This window comes from Montipora foliosa, chromosome 9 (assembly GCF_036669935.1).
Source record: "Montipora foliosa isolate CH-2021 chromosome 9, ASM3666993v2, whole genome shotgun sequence".
Lineage (NCBI taxonomy): Eukaryota > Metazoa > Cnidaria > Anthozoa > Scleractinia > Acroporidae > Montipora > Montipora foliosa.
Window position 1 is genome coordinate 26,615,992 of NC_090877.1, and position 20,000 is coordinate 26,635,991.

At 38.2% G+C, this 20,000-nt stretch overlaps 1 protein-coding gene across 1 annotated transcript in view; it reads left to right on the forward strand.

Moving 5' to 3' along the window:
- The window catches only part of LOC137972148 (chromosome transmission fidelity protein 18 homolog), a 98,665-nt gene that overhangs the window by 33,900 nt on the left and 44,765 nt on the right, over positions 1 to 20,000 (forward strand). The window contains exons 5-11 of the mRNA XM_068818986.1: positions 3,266 to 3,318; positions 4,105 to 4,258; positions 4,606 to 4,782; positions 5,440 to 5,472; positions 6,715 to 6,812; positions 17,357 to 17,480; positions 17,583 to 17,628. Coding sequence (XP_068675087.1) covers positions 3,266 to 3,318; positions 4,105 to 4,258; positions 4,606 to 4,782; positions 5,440 to 5,472; positions 6,715 to 6,812; positions 17,357 to 17,480; positions 17,583 to 17,628 — 685 coding nt within the window. The remainder of the gene's footprint in view (positions 1 to 3,265; positions 3,319 to 4,104; positions 4,259 to 4,605; positions 4,783 to 5,439; positions 5,473 to 6,714; positions 6,813 to 17,356; positions 17,481 to 17,582; positions 17,629 to 20,000) is intronic.

Genomic DNA, 20,000 nt, shown 5'->3' on the forward strand with positions numbered 1-20,000 from the left:
CTACACAGTCAGTTCCCGCAGCCATCCAAATCCAGTTAATTCCGATCACCGCTGTATTATCATTTCCGTCAACTTACCACGCAAATGGTTCCGCAAAGCAACGAAAAAACCACACAAACCACGTCTCCCAAAGCCAAATTACAGCCTACTCACTAGTGATCCTGATATCCGTCTAAAATATCAACACTCTTTACAACAACAAGCGGAACAAATCAGTTGCTTCTCAGACAATAGCCTAAATAGGATGCATGAAATAATCTCGAACTCACTTCAAACAGCTGCTACCGATACCATACCAGCTTCAAAAGCCAAAATTGAGTCTGAACCATGGGTTACTGAAGAGTACATTTCAGCCAGATTGCAAGCCTATAATTGTAAAGATCCAGCGAATAAAAAATCAAGCATCAAACAGTTACGAGCACTACAGTCCAAGCTTATGAATCGGTACTATCAGAAAAGGGGAAATGAGATTTCAGAAGGCTTTGAAGCCAGAGAGGCTGAGCGTTATTTCCGCCAAGCTAAAGATCTACAAGGCCCGATAAAACACACGGTCCAAAAGCCTCTTTGCACCGAACTCGAGTTTGTACAACATTTTTCTTCACATTTCAAAGATCGCCAATTACCGCTGCCACCCGAGCTAAATCCCGCCGAACTGTTCCTACCTCCTACGCTAGCCGCAGCACCAGAAATCGATGACAGCCCACCTAGTCTAGAAGAAATCCGGACTATAGTTGAAAAAATTCAAACTTCGTAAAGCTGCAGGAAGTGATGATTTAGTTAACAAGCTACTGCGCTATTCAAACGATTGTCCAGATTTTATTCAAATCTTGCACGAGCTAGTAACAGTCATTTGGGAGTCTGCGGATATTCCGGATCAGTGGGTGAGAGCTACAATCAGGACATTGCATAAAAAAGGCAATCTATCAATTCCAAGCAATTTTCGCCCACTCAGTCTCATCTCAACACTATCGAGAACAGTCACCAAATTATGCCGCAAACGCATAAACGCAAGATAACACCATGTTTTGGATGACTGCCAGTACGGCTTTAAAGAGCACGTTGGAACTGTTGACGCAATTTACTGCTTCAAACAATTGATAAAAAACAAAACTGAGGGGATACACTGCTTATTTCTTGATCTTCGTGGTGCATTCGATCTTCTCTGCCGATCGCAACTACATGAAATTGTTAAAATAATGCTTGGTACTACTAAAATTGCAAATATTCTACGCGCTTTTCATCAAAACACAACAGCAGCAGCAATCAAATCTGGTACAATGTCGTTCAAACTTGGTTCCGGAGCTCGACAAGGTTCTGACGAAGGTCTAAATCTTTTCTGTTTGTTTCTGCAATATGTACTCTCGGTGGTTGAGGCGGAAATCCAGACATCAATTCCTGACGCAGGTGTAAACTTCAATTTTGAAATTCTCAGCGAATGCATTCCGTGTAAACTGCATTCAACGGGTCCTGCTAGCGGTTCTAGGCGTATGTTTAGAATTATGTATGCTGATGATATTGTGTTTTTTGATACAGATGAAACGAGACTCAATAAGGTATTAGCAGTGGTAGAGTCAGTTTTCACAAGATTCGGTCTAGTTATTGCTGAAGATAAAACAAAATCAATGAGTTTCAACCTGAAGCCAGATGAACAACCTGCAACCCTTCACTTTTCAACTGGCGTGCTAGAAAAAGTCAAAAAGTTCAGGGCGCGGTTGTTCAAAAGCCGATTAACGCTAGTCCCAGATTAAAAATTAACCAAGGAGTTTATTTCTCTTCTCCTAAATGCTGTTCAACGCTGATATTTGGCAAAACTTTACATCAGAAGAAGTCAATCTTGAAAAACAAAAGTAAACGAAACAAATTTTCACCAAAAAGTTGAAAACATGAAACAAAAGTTTACACTAATCCTGGATTAAGTTAATCGGCTTTCGAACAACCGGGCCCAGATATTTAGGATATCACGTATCTTCAGATTCTCCAGCACTATTTCTAGACATGCAAATCCAAGCAGCATTCACAGCATTTAACTCAAACCGACGTGCACTTACCAACCGCAATATCAGCCTCCCAGCCCGCGTTTCACTACTTGACAGTTTAGTGCGCTCAAGGCTTCTATATTCAGTCCAAGCATGGAATTTAACCCAGCTGGAAAAAGAGCGACTCGACATGATCAGCTTCTTACGAAAGATATGCCAAAAAAGACCCACAAAATGGCGATTATAGTTTCATTATCTCTAATCAAAAGTTATACGAGATAACCCGTACAGTTCCACTTCAAGACTTCATTGATAAACAATTCCTAAAGTTCCAAGGCCATGTTACCCATCTTCAAAACAACAAACTCCAAAAACAGCTCCAATTTATGATTCCCGAGGTTAAAAACACACAGAATCTTTGGAATAAATGTGGCAAATTACTAGGAGGTTACGATGGTATTCAAACTAGATGACTCATGCAGTCTAGAGCAATACAATACAATACAATACAATACAATATTCTTTATTTTGAGAGGGTAATACATGATTAACCCAGTAATGAGTTTTCTAACACATGGCCCTCTGTATGTACCACAGAAGACAGACCACAACACCGGGAACTACATGCCCTACTCTTTGCGACAAGTGTGCGGGTTCTTTTACGTCCCACAGGATTATGAACATTGAAGGATTGTGAGACGGGACCTCCGGCTTATCGTCCTTATCCGAGAAGACTAGAGAGTCTAACCATTTGCAGATGTAATTACAAAGGCAGCACTTTCTCCTCAGTTATTTAAAGACCCTGAGTGTTGGTCCGGCCAGAGTTGAACTCTCGACCTCCCGCGTGACAGCCCGGTGCTTAACCAACTGAGCCACCGGTGCGCGGTTCAAAATTCGGACAAGCTATTGATTCGCGGTATGGAACCCGCAGAACAAAGCAAGCCAAGTGAAACACTTCTCCCGGCTAATTATCATTGTCATTGTCATTGAAAACACGCACAACTAATGTGCACGAGTTTTAGTGTTCACAATCGGACTCAATTAACGCAAAAGTATTTGTTAGAACACTTAATCGCCCGCATTCATTTGTTGGCTGTTGTTATAAACAGCCACTTAATTTAAACTGGAAAAGACCATTACATTTATCACTTGAAAATGAAGTCAAGATGGCTTAGAAATGTCGTGTAATATCGCTGATTTTTGTAATCAAATGTATTTCAAAAAGTTCTATACTTCATATACTGTAAATGTGCAAGAATTACTCTATTATTTTGTATTCCAATTTTCAGAGAAGAAGGAGGGTAATGGAAGAATCTGAAAAGTTGACAGCATCTTTAAACAGGTAAAGCTAAATCAGTTCTTGTGATTGGAAAGAATTTCTTGCTTTCAACTTCCTTCTTGACTGATCGGGCTGAAGATCTTGAGACACTGGAAGAATTTCTTGGTTGCATTGACCTCCAATACAGCCTCCACCCATTGATTTTACTCTAGAAATGGTGCCTTCACTCAGGGGAGTCACCAATAAGGACCAGTTGGTTCTGAACTGAAAAAATCTGATCATGTTTGCAAGGTGTTGATTGTGAAATAAAGAAATAAATTCTAAAATCTTGATGTTTTTTCTCTTTTCTTGTGTTCCGCTTTTGTAACGTTCATTTTACATTATTAATATCAGCAAAGTATGTTCGCGTCATTATAAGGCTTATTGAGTCACTGGCAGGTCCTCTAAGAAACAACAGTATTTTATGATTTCCTCAATGTCCAAACTGAGGAGCAAAACTTAAAAGTTAAAGAGGGTGCAACAATGCTGTTTTCATCTAAGTGTGACTCCAATTTCTTTTTAAGGTTAGTGAAACCATTCTCTCCTCAGACGCTCCCCAGTTGATGAGTAAAATAGTCTGCTGTTATACAGAGTTAAGTCTCACTCCCATCTCACAGTGGGTTAATGGAGGGGCATAGTTTTTACTGGTTAATTAACTCATTCATTCCTCAGGCACCCCAGGACGCCCCCAGTTGACAAATAAAATTGTCTGGCATTAGACAATAAAATTCGAGTCACTCCCAGGAGTCAATGGGTTAAGATTAGATTAACTATGCATTGTATGCAGTTTGTATCCTTCTTTGTTGATAGCATGCTTAATGAGAACTCAGATGTTGCAGAAGTCGAGCACATGCTGCATTTTAATGGCACTGAAATCAACAAAGAAGAGGAGAAGCTGGCTCAGTATGCTCTATGGGTGGAAAAATATACCCCAAGATACTTCACTGAACTGCTTAGTGATGACGTAAGCATAACATTTAATAAGGATAATTATTATTGTTAACTGATGTTCGAAGACGACACCATCAACAAGAACACAAAAGTCTTTAGTTTTCAAGGAGAATATTGAGTCTAAATCATGTCCATGGGGAATACTACACTTTATATACAATGAGTGCAAAATACAAAAAAGCTTTTAATCTGTACAATGCTTAGCAGATACACAGAATGAATTGATTCTTGTCTGTTGTGTCTTCAGTGTTAGATGGTTGGTACATCAGAGGAAATGTAAAGGTCCAGCCAAATACGGGTAGACACAACAAATAAACACTTGGACACAAAAAAATGCTTTTCTTTGCTTGTTCTTTGCAGGCTATCAATCGAACATTACTGAAATGGTTGAAACTTTGGGATAAAGTTGTATTTGGTAAGGGACAGGACAAGGAAAACAAGGGAAGACCTGAGCAGACTAAAAAACCGAAACCAAACTTCGCAAAAAACTATAAAAAGCAAGGAAGAGGAGTCCAAGAAGAAGAAGGGGACTGGAAGGTAAATCGTTTTTTTTTTTTTGTTTAAATAAACATGATACCAATTAGTCACATTGTCTTCAGTGGACATGGTCACACGGCAGAACAAATAAGTAATTTATTACTGGTAAATAACAAGAACAACATTAAGGTAGCACCAGGGCAAAAAGCCTTTGTTGCATCTCTTCTCCGTGTTCCCAAAGCAATTGTGTGAGAGGAGAAGGAGATTTTGCCTTTAAAAATGTAGTTATCAATTATCGAGCTGTCAGTTTATTATGCTTTCAGATAACCAAAATTCGCATCACTTCTTGCGAGAATTTGGACAGTAATACTAATTTTGCAAACTGACGCGGACTTTCTTTAACAGGTGATGAGGTCAACATGTACTGGTATTTGTTACCCTCCACCATCAATTTAGTACAAACATACAATGTTAGTTGGTGGTACTATTTCGGCCTGTAGTTTTTCTAGAGAGTGGCCATCCATACTACCTGCGAAGGTTGTTTTCTACAGTGTAGACATTGCTGCACTTCCATAGAAAGCATTATTGTTATTGTCTTGTATTGCTGAATCCTTATAGTGCCCAAAAGGTGACGTTTGTTACTGTGTCAATTAATGAAATGTCAGAACACTTTTGGTAAAGACATACTGTAGTACTTTTTTATTCTATCGTTTCTAGGAAATTGATGTAACTGGTCGTCCTGTTTATAAGGTTTGTAGCCACTGTGACATGTGCACTTCTCTTAATTAACCAAAAACCAAAAGTGGATTGAAAAGAAAGATATGGCAAGCAAACGTTGTTTATGGTTATTTTTGGCATACAATTTAGGACTTTTAACTAGATAAACTAACTTCTCTTCTCTAGTTTTTGCCAAGTAAAAAAAACTTGTTTGGACCTTGCTACAGTCGTGCCTGTTAAAAAGCTGCAGTGTAGTTAAAATTCTTTTGGGAAGAGGGCGTAAATGAGCAGTGGCCTCGTTTTTGAGATATGAAAAGGAAGCTGTGAGATAAAGTTTGTGACAGGGTTCGTGCTACTCCTTGAAGTCCTTTAGAAGCCCTAGAATTTAATTTTGGAGTAAATAGGCGCTTGAAAAGCCCTCGAGAAAAAGGATTTTGTGTGAAACTGCTTGAAAGCTCCTTGAATTTTGGCTTGGGTGAAAATTGTAGAGATTGCATTATGCTAGGAGAAAATGATGATCATGCTTAGATAAAAAGAGATCTTTCAAAAATTGAGCAAATTGACTATTGGGGAAAGACTAAATGCAAAACTTAAAATGCCTGTGCGTGCATCGAACTGGAAGGAGTCTGATAACGAGAGCTTGACTGGGAAACTTAACACAGACGAGATAAAATGACAAAGAAGATACTTCCAATTTTCAGAAAGGGGCAGAATGGTCATTTTTCTATGTTTTCTTCCTGTTTTCCCATACAGTGTGCACCTGAAGGGTGGCTGAGTTAAAAATTAAACATACGTTAGACTGAGTTTTAAACCTGTTAACTGGCTGTTTTCATCTCAAGGAATGTGCAAACAAACTGCGGTGTTTCTAAAACGAGGGTAAGGGTAAAGATACGAATACAGAAAGTATCCTAAAAATGCATAAAAGCTAACCTTAAACTTTTGTTTAGGCCTAATTACAGTGTAGGCCTAAGGTTAGCTTTTATGCATGTTTAGGATACTTTTTTTATTCGTATCCTTACCCTTACCCTGACCCTTGGTCTTACCCTTACCCTCGTTTTAGAAACGCCAAACAAACTGGACTAGCAACCAGTGTGACCGGCCCTTAACATGATTCCTTTGCAGCAAGGGGCAAAAGAGACTGAGCATGTTTTTCAGGGTGGTGAACCCTCACAAACTATCAATTTTTTGTAAGGTGTTTACTAGCAATGAGTAATGCAGTGTCTGAATACATTACCAAGTGTAATCTGTGCATTGTCTGTACAACATTTTCCATAGGTGGCACTGCTTTGTGGTCCCCCTGGTCTTGGTAAAACGACCCTTGCCCATGTTATTGCTCGACATGCTGGATACAATGTAGTGGAGATGAATGCAAGGTGAGATAGTGATAAGTAATCTGACTCACTGCTTTACTGTTACAGGTACATGAGATATAATTTGAGCTTATGCACTCCTAAATTGCCTATCAGCTCATAGTTTCCGCATTTGTTCCTTTTGTTGGCGTTGTCGAGTTGCCAGGACATATTTATCAAGCACAACTCGGAGATAACCTTAACAGCCTTTAATCTGAATAAGTTTCCATAAGTTGAGATTACACGTTGGAACTGGAAACCTTGGCTACATCTGCGTGTTCGATTCAATCAGTTCAGTGCCTTCTGTACAATTCACTAGAAGTAGAAACAGTTCCAATAAGGAAACAAACTAAAGTAGTCATAAAATCGTCTGACCGGAAAGAAGACATTATAACACTTACACAAGTGTGGGTCCTCAGAGTCAATTGCAGCTGTTATGTGAGAAAATATATTCGTAAGCAAACTAGAACTGTACTCTCACTAAACAAACATGGCTGACTTAACAAGGTGGTTGAAAGGGCTGAAAAGGCCTATGGGAAGTCACAGGACTCCCAACAATGGTAATAACTCCTTTAAAGTGCCCCTAACCCCAAAATATTTTTTTTGCTTAAGTGAATCTTTGCACCTGTTCGAAACGCATTGCAGCAATTTTTTCCCTTTTCTAACAAATCCTGCCGTTTTATAGGCTTCAAAAGTTGCGAAAATCCAAGCATCTTTTGTTCACAACCGAGTCAGAAGGGGAGTGGGTCTATTCCTGACTTGATGTCACAATCTACTTTGCATGCATGTTTACAAATAGTTAATTCAATGTAAATCACTTTGTGACGTCAACTCAGGAAAAGACCCACTCCCCTTCTTACTCGGTCGTGAACAAAAGATTCTTGGATTTTTGCAACTTTCCAAGCCTACAAAATGGCAGGATTTGTTAGAAAAAGGATGAAATGGCCGCAATGCATTTTGAACAGGTGCAAAGATTCATTTTATCGAAAAAAATATTTTGGGGTTAGGGGCACTTAAAACTTTGAAAGGGTGACCACCAATTCGCTTACTCGACTGCAATTTCACAGTCAAACAAAGCAGCTCTCAACTGGGCATACATTTAACACAAAAAGCCTATAAATGGAAGGGATTTGTTTTGTGTGGACAGTCGCCACAGTAATGACAAATTCAGTTCCTAAAGAAGCAAATAGCCGGCCACAAAACCACGAAAAGACAAACGATTGTTCGCTGTTGGTTATTTTGCCTCAAATCGCAGGTTGGAGCTTATCAAACTGCTTTTCAAAGTCTTCTCTGGCCAAAAAGAAACTGTCGCAAACATTGCTTACAAGTTCGTTCATTGCAGATAAATGTTCTGCAAACCAATGTAAATTTATCCAGCGTCAAGAGTTCAGTTGAAACATGTCTGACAAATAGACAATAATAATGACAAGAAAACTCGCCAATGATGTCAGCTGTAAGCTTGAATGGCGGCGTGGTGCGTGATTGTTGAAGTATGCCGGAATCTCTGTCAACACGGAATCGCAAATGTTGGGAGTTTTAAAAAAATGTGAGAGAGTGAGGCATGCATTAAGATGGAAACATTAAGGTTAAGTATTTTCTTTCTCACTCTACATTTATTTTTCTCAGCTTTTAACGGTGTTCTTCATTGAAATTTTCTGTTCTCCTCGGCTTTTCTTTAGGCTTTCTTCGCTGAAATTTCTCCAATTTTGTTGCCTCTTATCTAGTGCTCTTTCCTTCTCTTTATTCCGTTGCTCCTCACTAATAGTGTGAAATACTTGACAACAAGTTCCTAAAGTAAGGACGTTTTTGAACGCAACGACAATGCCCACACCATTTCTTGTGTTATTTCCCGCCAAGGAAATATAGCATACCCCTTCTGCTGACGGGCTGACACCTGATTCCCTTCCCTTCCCTGCAAAGAGTGTATGGCTGGGCGTACGCTGATATCACAACCAAAATTTCTTCGGATAGATAGTTTACCAAATTTTCTTAGCTATAATAATAATAATAATAATAATAATGATGATAATAATTTAACAGAACGAATAGTTTCAATTTTTTGTAAACAGCTTTGTGTAATTTCATTTTCACATATTTCGCTTTGTCAGCCCTAGCATTCCTTAACACCTACAAACTCATTGTATTTCTAGCCATAGATTCCTTTGTATAATCCTGCTTTTGCACCTTCGCCTTCTTATATATGCAGATCAGCTAGTTTTTTCGTCACCTGCTTGTTATAAAGTTAGCATTTCTTAGTTTTAGGGCGGTTCTGTTTTGGCATTTTCTTTCGGTTTCGGTTTGAAAACAGAAGACAGAAATTAAAGGGTTTTTTTTTTTGGCATTTCGTTCGGCCAATAATAATAATAATAATAATAATAATGATAATAATAATAAAAACAAGATATGTCGGTGTCACTTACAATAACCTATGTAAAAGTTGAAAATCTAAATGCATATATATAAAACTGTAAGTTTGAGGGATTGCTCCTTTAGCTAAATAGCCAGACATTGAGATTATAAATTCCATGCTTATTATTTAAAAATATCAATTTAATTTAACAATATCAACAAAATTCTTATTAAGAGACATTCCTGTTATGCATATTACAAGGATTGCTCCTTGTATAGTTTTAAGGCTCTCGGAATGAAAGATTTTTTATGTCGATTTGTCCTGGAAAGAGGTACATGGGTGCGACTTTTGTTTCTTATACCCCTTTCACACCAAAGCTTTAACATGTTTCAATCGTGTTTTAATAAACTTGTTTTATTAAACTGCCTGCTCACACCACAGGCACGTTTAACAAAACATGTCTAAAGCGGTGTTTTAAAAAACTACCTTGACGAGGTTGTTTATCTTTTGTGTTTAATTAAACACATGCAAAATGGCGGCCGCGAAAAAAACCTTGCAGCAGAGTTTGGCAGAACAGAGAGACCATGTTGTTACATGTACTTCAGACGTTGGGCAACGAAAATATACAAACAAAACTTTTATCCTGTACAAGAAAGAAGCCTACAGGGCAAGAAATCAGCTCATTTCTACTTGATGGGACAAATTAAACATAAATCACATGTTTCATATCTTTCTGTTGAAATCAAGAAGGTACCTTAAGGCACAAGTGCAGCTTTGTGTTTTAGTTAAGTAACATGTAGTTTGTCTTTCACTAATGTTCGTATTAAGTTGTCTTGTTTCCATTTATTTAGTCTTTTTTGCAAATTTGTTGAAATGTTTCTTGGGTTCTTCCTCCAAGTTGCAAAGGTCATACCTTGACCTTTAGTTGGTTTTACCTTTCTACTATGCTTCAATTATCAATTTAGTTGTATCCTAAGCCTTTAATTTTCAGCCTACGAAAATAATTAATTTGTTTGTAGAAAATAAATATTTGGAACTTTCCATCATCTTTAATGTTTGATCTCCGTAAAGTACTTTCTCAAGTTCTTTTTCACATCTGGATTTATCCTGATAGTCACCAAAGCCACATGCATATGCCGATCATCACCAGATTTTTTCATTCTGGGACCGATCCTGTAGCTTTCGATTATTGTACAGTATATGTAGAGAAGTAACTTGTTGGTATCGAGCCAATGGCATACTAGTAAACAAAAATGCACCAAGCCGTAGTCTTCGGTAAGACTGATGACGTCTTTTCATTTCTTGTGAAAAATTCCACTGAAATATTTGGAATCTGCATAGAGAATAGGCATACTTTTCATAGTCACATATTTGCTATATGTAAGAAAGTAAATGAAATCAATTCAATGGAATGTTGAAATTTCGCAAATTAATCACAAGAGACACTAATAATAATAACAAGATGCCTACAGTATAAGGGAATATCTGTGGGATACACAAACAGTTAACACAAATTGTCCAGTTACTGTAAACTACAACTACGGGTAAACTTTGGAAAATGGCAAGAGATTACCAGAAAGATAAATCTGTAATTTAACTAGAAGGTACAATGTATTTATTGTAAAAACAGTTGTTACTCCTTTAAGACCCGAGGGGGCTAACAGACGATTTGACTGCTGAGATAGCAAGAGTTAAACAAAGGCGTTAAAATGGGTATACTTATCCAAATTTAGTTTGTGCATTTTACTATCTTGCTGCCATAAACAATAGTTATTATTAAATTGTCATTGTCTGCTCAAAACTTTTACTTGTTACATTGTATATCGCTTGCCTGATGACAATGTCAATTACAAGAATTAACCTTTAACATGAAACTGTTTCTTCATTTCATTTCCCACAATCAGTACATCCGTGTATACAACCCCATTTAAATGATTGTAAAATCACTACCGTTCGCACCCTGTATCTTCCATCTAAGCTAGAAAAGCAAATTTTTGCTCCTTTGCATCAAAAATACCTTAAACACACCATAAACAACCAATTCTGTAATTGATTGTTTTTGTGGGGCACAGCCAAGACGTGCACTCTTCATGCAAGGGAACCCGAGATCAAACTCATATCGGGAAAGTTACAATACGTTTTAGTTGTTAAAGGCTTTTGCGTAATGTTCTTTTCACATTTTTCATTTGTACATAGGGAAGAATAAAGTTGGAATTCCAAAACAGTGCTTCGTAATAGCGAGTGTTTACTCGATGATTTGGTTTTATCAACAGAGTTGATAATGTAAATTGACCTCCGTACAGGGATTCTAAAAGCTAAGTATCATTCTTAATAACTTTAAATTACTCCAAAATGATCCAGAGACTGGTAGAATCTTTTCGCAACCTCCACTAACAAAAACGTAGGCAACTTTCTTGTTAGAAGTGCACTCAAACTAACGAGCAACCCAGGACTTTCAAATGCGCGTGCTCACGATGAAAAAACTTGTCCTTTAGCTCTTAACACTAGCAAAATATCGGGACCTAAGCGATCTGTTAAGATCACTGATCGTTTCACATGTACCTCCGCAAATGTCATTTATTGCATAACCTGTACGTTATGCATTTAAGTATACATTGGCGAGACAGGTAGACGACTAGGCGACTGATTCCGCGAACACCTTCGCGATGTTGAGAAGAATGACAAGGATGCATCTAAGCCAGTTGCTTGTCATTTTAATCTCCCCTAAACCACTCCAAACAGCACCTGGATATCTGCGGCCTTTCCCTACATCAAGGTACTACAGAAAGCCTCAAGAATCTGGAACAAAAATTAATTTTCCAAATCGGCACCCTTAATCCCCATGGTATTAACGAACACTTTTCATTTAAATAATGTATTCCTATTTTTCATGTTGCCATGTCACCACCAATAGCGTAGCTCCTACTCCACTATAAAAACTACACACAACTCATTATTCCTCGATTCGCTCTGACAAAGGGCTAACACTCGAAACTTTAGCTTTTAGAATCACTGTATGGTGGTCAATTTATGTTATCAACTCCGTTGATAAAACCAAATTTTTGTGTACTACTTCCCCACTGATGCAGCACCACAGTTTCTTTAGAAACTATCCCCTTTATTCATTTGTTGTTTACTCAATGGCCACATGAACACACTGGTTCAAGTGATGATGATTGTCACAATGACCGCTTGAACACACTGGTTCGATTCACAAAATGTTTGGCACAATGGCCAATTGAACACACTTGTTTGATTCACGAAATGTTTTGGGACGACTGAACAAACTAGTATTCGGTCTATGCAATAATATTTATAGTGGAACGCACAAGAACAAAGCAAGGTCTAGAAATAAGGTACAAAATTCTCCGTACCTTTAAGGACGGTGCCTACTAATTCAAAGGTATTTTTGCGCGGTTTACTGGCTATGCGGGAAAAGCAGATCTTAACAAGTGTTATTGAAATCCAAAGAGAAAATTGGGGTAACCACGCATTTTTCGAAGATAATTAATCAACAATATTTGTAAAAAGCTTCAAAATACAAAGCAATGTATGGCGTGCTTTTCCAAATTCAAGCTTAATTATCTCTGAAAAGTGCGTGGTTACCCCCAATTTTCTTTTTGGATACCATAAGCACTTGCTAAGTTCTTCTTTCTCCGCATAGTTTTGAGCCGCGCAAAAATATCCCTGTGTTATTAATGATGAAAAATCCGAGTATCTGGCGATGCACAGAACGTATGCGCACTTGCTAAGTTCTTCTTTCTCCGCATAGTTTTGAGCCGCGCAAAAATATCCCTGTGTTGTTAATGATGAAAAATCCGAGTATCTGGCAATGCGCAGAACGTATGCGCAATAACAATAGTAGGCACCGTCCATAAAGTGTTCTGTTTTCAAAGGTTTAATTCTGTGTTAACCATCATGGGCGGAAAGGATTCCAAACTAAATGTTTGCTCTCAGCGCAAAATGAGAACTACATCACCATGGCCGAGTGGTTAAATGCAAATGCCAGAAAGCTGGCGAAAGTGTGGATGTTCTGTTACGAGCCTAGAAAGGCCCATCGGGTTGCCGCTTTTCTCTGGTTTCCGTAGCATGAAGCGACTAGGAGTATTCTATTCACCCTGGATGGGATGCTGGTCCATCGCAGGGTTACCCCCAGCATTTTCGCCAGTACCCATTTATACACCTGGGTGGAGAGAGGCACCTTGACAGTAAAGTGTCTTGCCCAAGAACACAACATAATCTTCCTGGCAGGACCCGAACACGGACCACTTGATGCGGGGTGGCATCCCATGTAATAATATTCCTCGTAATAATAATAATAATGTCAAATTTACTTAAGTGTCAAGAGCACTAATTGGGGACACGAACGAAATTAACTCAAATCAAATCAAATATTGGTTTTGGTGGAGAGGGGAAAAGTGGAATACCCATAGAAAAGCAGAGATCCAACAAACTTAACCCAGGTATGATGACCAGTCTGGGAATCGCACCCGGGCCACATTTTGGTGGGAGGCAAGTGCTTTGACCACTGCACCACCCAAGCTCCTCAAAGCGAGACCATACAAAGCATTCATATTAGCAGAGCTCAGGCGTGCAAAGTGCACCAGTGGACCACCATGAGTAAGAAGTTTTAGGAAATCCATGGTTGACAGAAAATTTGGTTGACGTCAGCGTACTTCCACCCGACCCAACCATACAGACTGTCAGAGCTGAGGTTGGGAAGAAAGATGCCCTTTGGGACGGGGGTGTTCAGGCAAGTTTCCTTTGCCTGAAATCTCATGGCCAGCATTGCATTTGGCAAGCCGCATTTTTCTGGTGGGAAACTGCATTGACTGCCGTTGGTTTTTGTGCTCAGTCAAAGCCAGTTTAAGGACGTTCGCGCCAATTGTTTCTGCGCACGCAAATGCACACACCACGTCATACACGAGAGCGCGCGCTAAGTAATAAAATGAGAAATGATAGTCTAAAGGCCATTGCTATAGCTTTGCCTGGATTTAACGCTCTTGGACGTTCGGTGACCCCTATTTTTCTTTCCAGAAACGGATTTTATTTACAATTATCTCCACGTTGTCCAAAAATGAACAAAAAATCAATGTGGGAAGTTAAAAAAATTTCAAGATTTCTGCTCACGGGACATCAAATCCTGCCATCTTGCGGCTGCAAGGCGCGTGAAACTGTGGTGGCTAAATGCGAACTTGATCTTTAAGGAACCTCACCAGTTGACTAAATTCACTTAATAAGTCCACTTAAACAATATTTGGCAGAGAAGATTTCACTTCAAAGATTTAATTGCAATATATTTGGGTTTACAGACACTGGCCTTATTCGCTAACGAAGCCCGATTTTGTCACATTTTGGGTGTTTTTCCGGGCATGTTCTCTCCAAAACGAAGTCAGTGACCCCCCATTTTTTTTACATTTCTGATATAACTAACTCATTATCTTACAGTGGTAAAAGTTTCAGAAAAAAATCAATGTTAACAAATTTTTGCGCAAACGTCCTTAAGTAAACGATTTGCGTTAGTTTGAAAAAGTGTATGATCTTCCTCCAGAGACTGCGAACAACAGTCGCCATCGAACTTAATTACTTCTTGTGGTGTTTTGTTTGAACTGGCAAGAAAACCCCAAAAACCCCTGTTGGGAAAAAGAACAGAATGTAGTCATCCAGGAAGATGCAGTCACACAAACCTTGAAGAGTGAGGCAATTGTATTTGCAGGTAGAGAAGTATGTAAAAACATAGAGAATAGGTAAGTTTAGATGATCTACATAAGTTTGCAAATGTGAAAGCATACAGCATGGGATGCACCGTATATGCAGAAGGAAATGTTAATTAAAACTGGTTGTCCTTGCATTGGCGAAACGTTTGTAGTTTGAGGTAGATTCAATGGATCACATCCTGGTAGAAACTGAAATGTATAAAAAAATCACACACAATCCATGGGTTGCAGCATAAATGGGGCTGTGCTGAAAGGCCTGAAGGGACTTGTTGTGAAAAAGGCATGGCAGCTCCAGCAAGGTTCTGTGGATGTTAAGAGCCAACACAGTGCAATGACAACTGTGGGAACCAGGGTCCACGTGCTGCCACATGAATGGAAAAACAGTTCTGAAAGGCCGGAAGGGACTTAATGGTTCAGTCAATATTAAGAGCTAACATCTTGCATTGTGCAGTGACATCTGTGGGAACTAAAGGGTTGATTTTGATTAATGTGATGCATGTACCAATACAAAAGAATAATGGCTTGTCAGCTGAGAAAAGCAATTTGAAACAAACAGTATTGGACAAGTAGGCTTAAACTATAATCCAGTCTGTTCAAATCTCTGTGGATCTGTCACATTTTGTATAAATAAGTAAAAAGAAAAAAGTCCCTAGATTATCCGTAGAGGCAGCAGTATATCAATAAAAACATGTCTGTCAGCGAAGCCAAGCTTGCGACGCAATGAACATAAACAATATACTTCAGAGTCAAGAGCAATCAATCCCAAAAAAACAGGGCACAAGAAGCCCATTTTTTTCCAAATGAATATTGGCAAAAACAAAACTGACCACATTGCAGAATTAAGGGGCCGATTACATGAGCTGGGCTGGCCCTGTTAGACAGGCTGGCTCGTTTAGCCAAGATCCAGGCACCTCTGAGAAACAAACCAAAAATTAATTTTGCAATTACATGGAAAAATCTCAGCCTGGGATCCTGGCTAACTGGGCTGAGATTTTTTCATGTAATCGCCTTCACTGGGACAGCCCGGTTAGCCGGGCCAGCGATTTCTAACCACATTACTCCACTTTAGAGCAAAATGGCTCACGGAATTTTTTTATGTTTAAATACATGATGTATAGGATACCAAACCTTAAGGCTTCTTTAAATTCTATGATGGTAAATTTTAATAATAATTTAGCGAGACAAACTTCCCTCCACTTCTTGTTGTTGTTATCTTTTTTCACACGACATATTCTAAATTTGGTCAGTAAAAATGTTGGACTGCGGACCGGGTATAAAATGCAGACCAGGTATGAAACGCGGACTAGGAATAACACAATGACTGAGTTTTCAAAAACGGAGTGTAGAACAAGCGTAGATTTGTGCTGGCCCAGATACAGATTTTAAAAAAGCCCTTGAGTACTCTTGTTCCATGTGAAGATGTTGTCACATACACAGAAATGCTCAGTTACAACATTGACTGGGCTAGAGAAAGTAAGAGTAGAGATTTATCACAAAATTGTACTTTAATCCACAAATTTGGTAAGGAAAAGGAAAGGAAATTAGCATCTCCCACTGAAGTCCTTTAACTTTCTTGATTGCCGTTAAACATAAAGCTGGTGACCCGCAAAGGATTTTATAAATTACTTTTGTGTCTTACGTCTGATAAATACAACATACACACCTTTTGCAATTTCAACTATAACCTTCAGCGAGCTATTGATCGGCGTTTCGAGAAGCCAAAAATATGCTTAGGACTAACTCTTCAAAAATAACATTTGAATTAACCTTAATTGTACGTTTTTTTGAGTGGGTCTTCGTTTTCGAGGTCTTCGGTTTTCGTTTTCGATACTACCCTCTTGAATAGACCAATTCGGTTAACTCAATGTTGTACCCAATTCAAATCTTTTGGGAATAAAACTTTTTCTTCCAAGTTTTTTCATATCATTTAAATGTGAATGCTTCACTGTCATGCAAATTCAACACACAAAGAATCTTAACCCCAAGAGATTTGAATTGGGTACAACATTGAGTTAGCCGAATTGGTGTATTAGTTAGTGAAAGAGGCCCTACACCTTGCTTCTGCACTGGATAAGATCTAGAGAAATTCCCGGGTGACAGGAATGCCCCAATTGAATCATGGGAAATAACTAACTATGGATGTCACACACAACAAAAAATCCGTTTATTTCCTCTGGGCAATAAATTCCATTTTTTTCAACTAGTTATACATCATTTAACTGACATGAAAGTGTTCTTAGGTGAGGCCAAAGATCGAGGTCGATATCACCCTCTGACATTTTCGTAATTCTGCATATCATATAAAAAATGCCACTTTTTTAATGCACTGTTACTTTTATTATTTATACAGATTAAGATTGTGAATATCATTTTTAGCATTTCAGTAGATTATATATTGTAAATTTAAGATTGTTTAAGAATTTGTTAATAAAAGTTATTGCTGATTTTTTATTTTAATTTCTATTACTGACTTCAAATAATTGATTTTGTTTGCCTTAAAGTGACGATCGATCCCAGGAGATTTTCAGGAACACTCTTGAGGCATCAACGCAGATGAAGTCTGTCCTAGGACACAATGAAAAGCCAAACTGCTTAGTTATTGATGAAATAGATGGAGCACCAGCGGTAAGTTTAGAAGTCAATCTAGTATTCATTATTTAGTTACTTTTTTAATGTTCCTTACTTAAATTTTTACTATTGTCACAACTTTTACTTGTTTCCTTGCAGCCAGCCATTAATGTTCTGTTATCTGTTATCAAACAAAAGGAGTCAGGTAAGTGCAAACTGCAGACTTGAAATAGTGGTCTGAGGGAGAGAGAAAGTGCTTTCCCTTAGAGTTTTCTAGTTGTTTTTGTTATTTCATGTTTAGGCCAAGTTGAAATCGAAAGAATAGTGAGAGATACAACCCCTTTTAGCTAAACTAAGGTTGTCTCTGAAAAAATGACCGTACTAGCTTTATTGTAACATTAAAATTTATAAATATTTTTAAAAAATTCAACCACACTGGTCAATCTTTTTATGGGGCATCATGAAAGACTATGGTTAGAAAATTTTCAAGGCTCTAAAATGTTATTTTACCGCCGATATGTTGACAACACTTTTTGTATATTTCACTCTGAACATGATGCCATTGTATTTTTCGATTACATCAACTCTAAACATTAGGTTCACTATGGAAAAAGAAGCTCATCGCAGGTTACCCTTTTTAGATGTTTTCATTGATAATAATGATCCCATTTCTTTTCTAACTAGAGTTTACCATAAGAAAACCTTTACTGGGTTATTAACTAATTATTTCAGTTTCACTTCATACTCTTACAAAGTGGGTCTCATCAGGACTTTTATTGATAGGTTGGGGCTACACGAGGACATAACTAGGCTTATGGAAATCCTAAAAAAGAATCTTTTCCCTGCCCATTTAATTGAAAGGGTTGTAAACCGTTACATTACTGGGACCCTAAGTAATCATTGTCCCCAGGGTTCCCTTCCCACTTCGCCTATAATTTATTTTGAGCTACCTTACATAGGCCATTTTTCTTTCTTAACTCAGAAAAAGATCCGTCGCTTTATCAAACGCTACTGCAATGATCTGGACATCAAACTAGTTTTTTCCTCCTTTAAGATAGGCAACTTGCTTGGTGTGAAAGACCCTATCCCTGGCGGGCTTTGTTCACGTGTGGCTTATAAGTTTGCATGTGTGGGGTGTAATGCCTGTTATGTTGGCGAAACAACCCGGCATTTTTCCACACGCGTGCGTGAGCACTTAGTCAGTGATAGGGCCTCTCACATTTTCAAACACCTATAGAATGCTGAACAATTTGGGGAATAAACTCATACAAATCCTTATATTTATTCCCAAGAGCCTCGAGATGATGTCTTTTGTTTAGGACTGAATTTTAATATATCGAAATTGGTTGATTGCGATGTTTCTTGCTTCAAAAATATTGATAATTCTACTTCTTTCTACATGTGTCGACTTAAAAAGCAAGGAGAGCTTCCATATTAAGCGGTTGAAACCTGAACTCAACAAACAAGTTGATGATGTCAGTTTAGCATTACACTTTTAAACTTTTACCGTTATGTCAGTTGTGTTCTCTATAATATTGTTGGTTTGTTTGAATTTTACCTACTTGTAACAAACATTTAATCTACAAAGAATCATTGTATAGAGCGATTCCTTATGGGGTTCCTTTACTCGGTAAACGCAATCATTATTGTGCCACTGATGAGTTTCTCAATAAGAGATGTGACGAATACAAAGGGTATCTTAAATTTCAGGGCTATAATGCAGATCTGGTAGACAAGCAATTTTGATAGGGCTATTGTTTGTATGTGTAGTGTAATGAATGCAAGACCCTTCTCGTCAGTGGCGTTTTTTTCAACAGCTATAGCTGGCTGCTGTTTTAATTATGTAATTATCTCTTGTAGCTTTAGTTTGTCTTTTTTGTTACTGTGCGTACGGCTTGTTGTGCTAATATCTTGTCTATTTTACTTTCATGGTCATTCTTTGTTCAAAATCGAAAATGTACTAATTGCTGTGCGGGTAACAATGTCGCTTCTGGGAATAACAGCTACTATTTTCATTTTCCGTTATACGTATGTAAATTTCAATGGATCGCAGAAACCTAAAATTTAAAACTATCTCGCGGAATGTTGGGGGTATTCTTACGTTAGAAAAATGTAAGTCAATTTTCGATTGGATAACCAATCAAAACTCAGGCATTTGCTTTTTGCAAGAGACTTAGGGCACCGAGGAGATTGAAAATCAATGGAAAAAGCAGTGGCCTGGAGATATTTATTTTGCTCATGGCTCTTTCCATAGTCGTGGGGTCGCCATTCTTGTACGAAAATCCTTTGACTTCAAATTAAAATCAATCCGATCTGATAAGGAAGGTAGGTACCTCATTTTAGAGACAACTATTCAGGATGTCCCGTTTCTTCTGGTAAATATCTACGCTCCTAATACCACCACTCAACAAACTATGTTCTTCCAAACATTGTCCAAGCTCATCTACGATGAAGGATTCAATGATTCTGACAAAAGAATTATAATTATTAGGAGGGGACTTTAACATAACCATGGATCCAGATCTAGAATGCTCGGGGGGAAACCCAGTGTTAAAAGATTCAGTTAAGTGTGTGGAG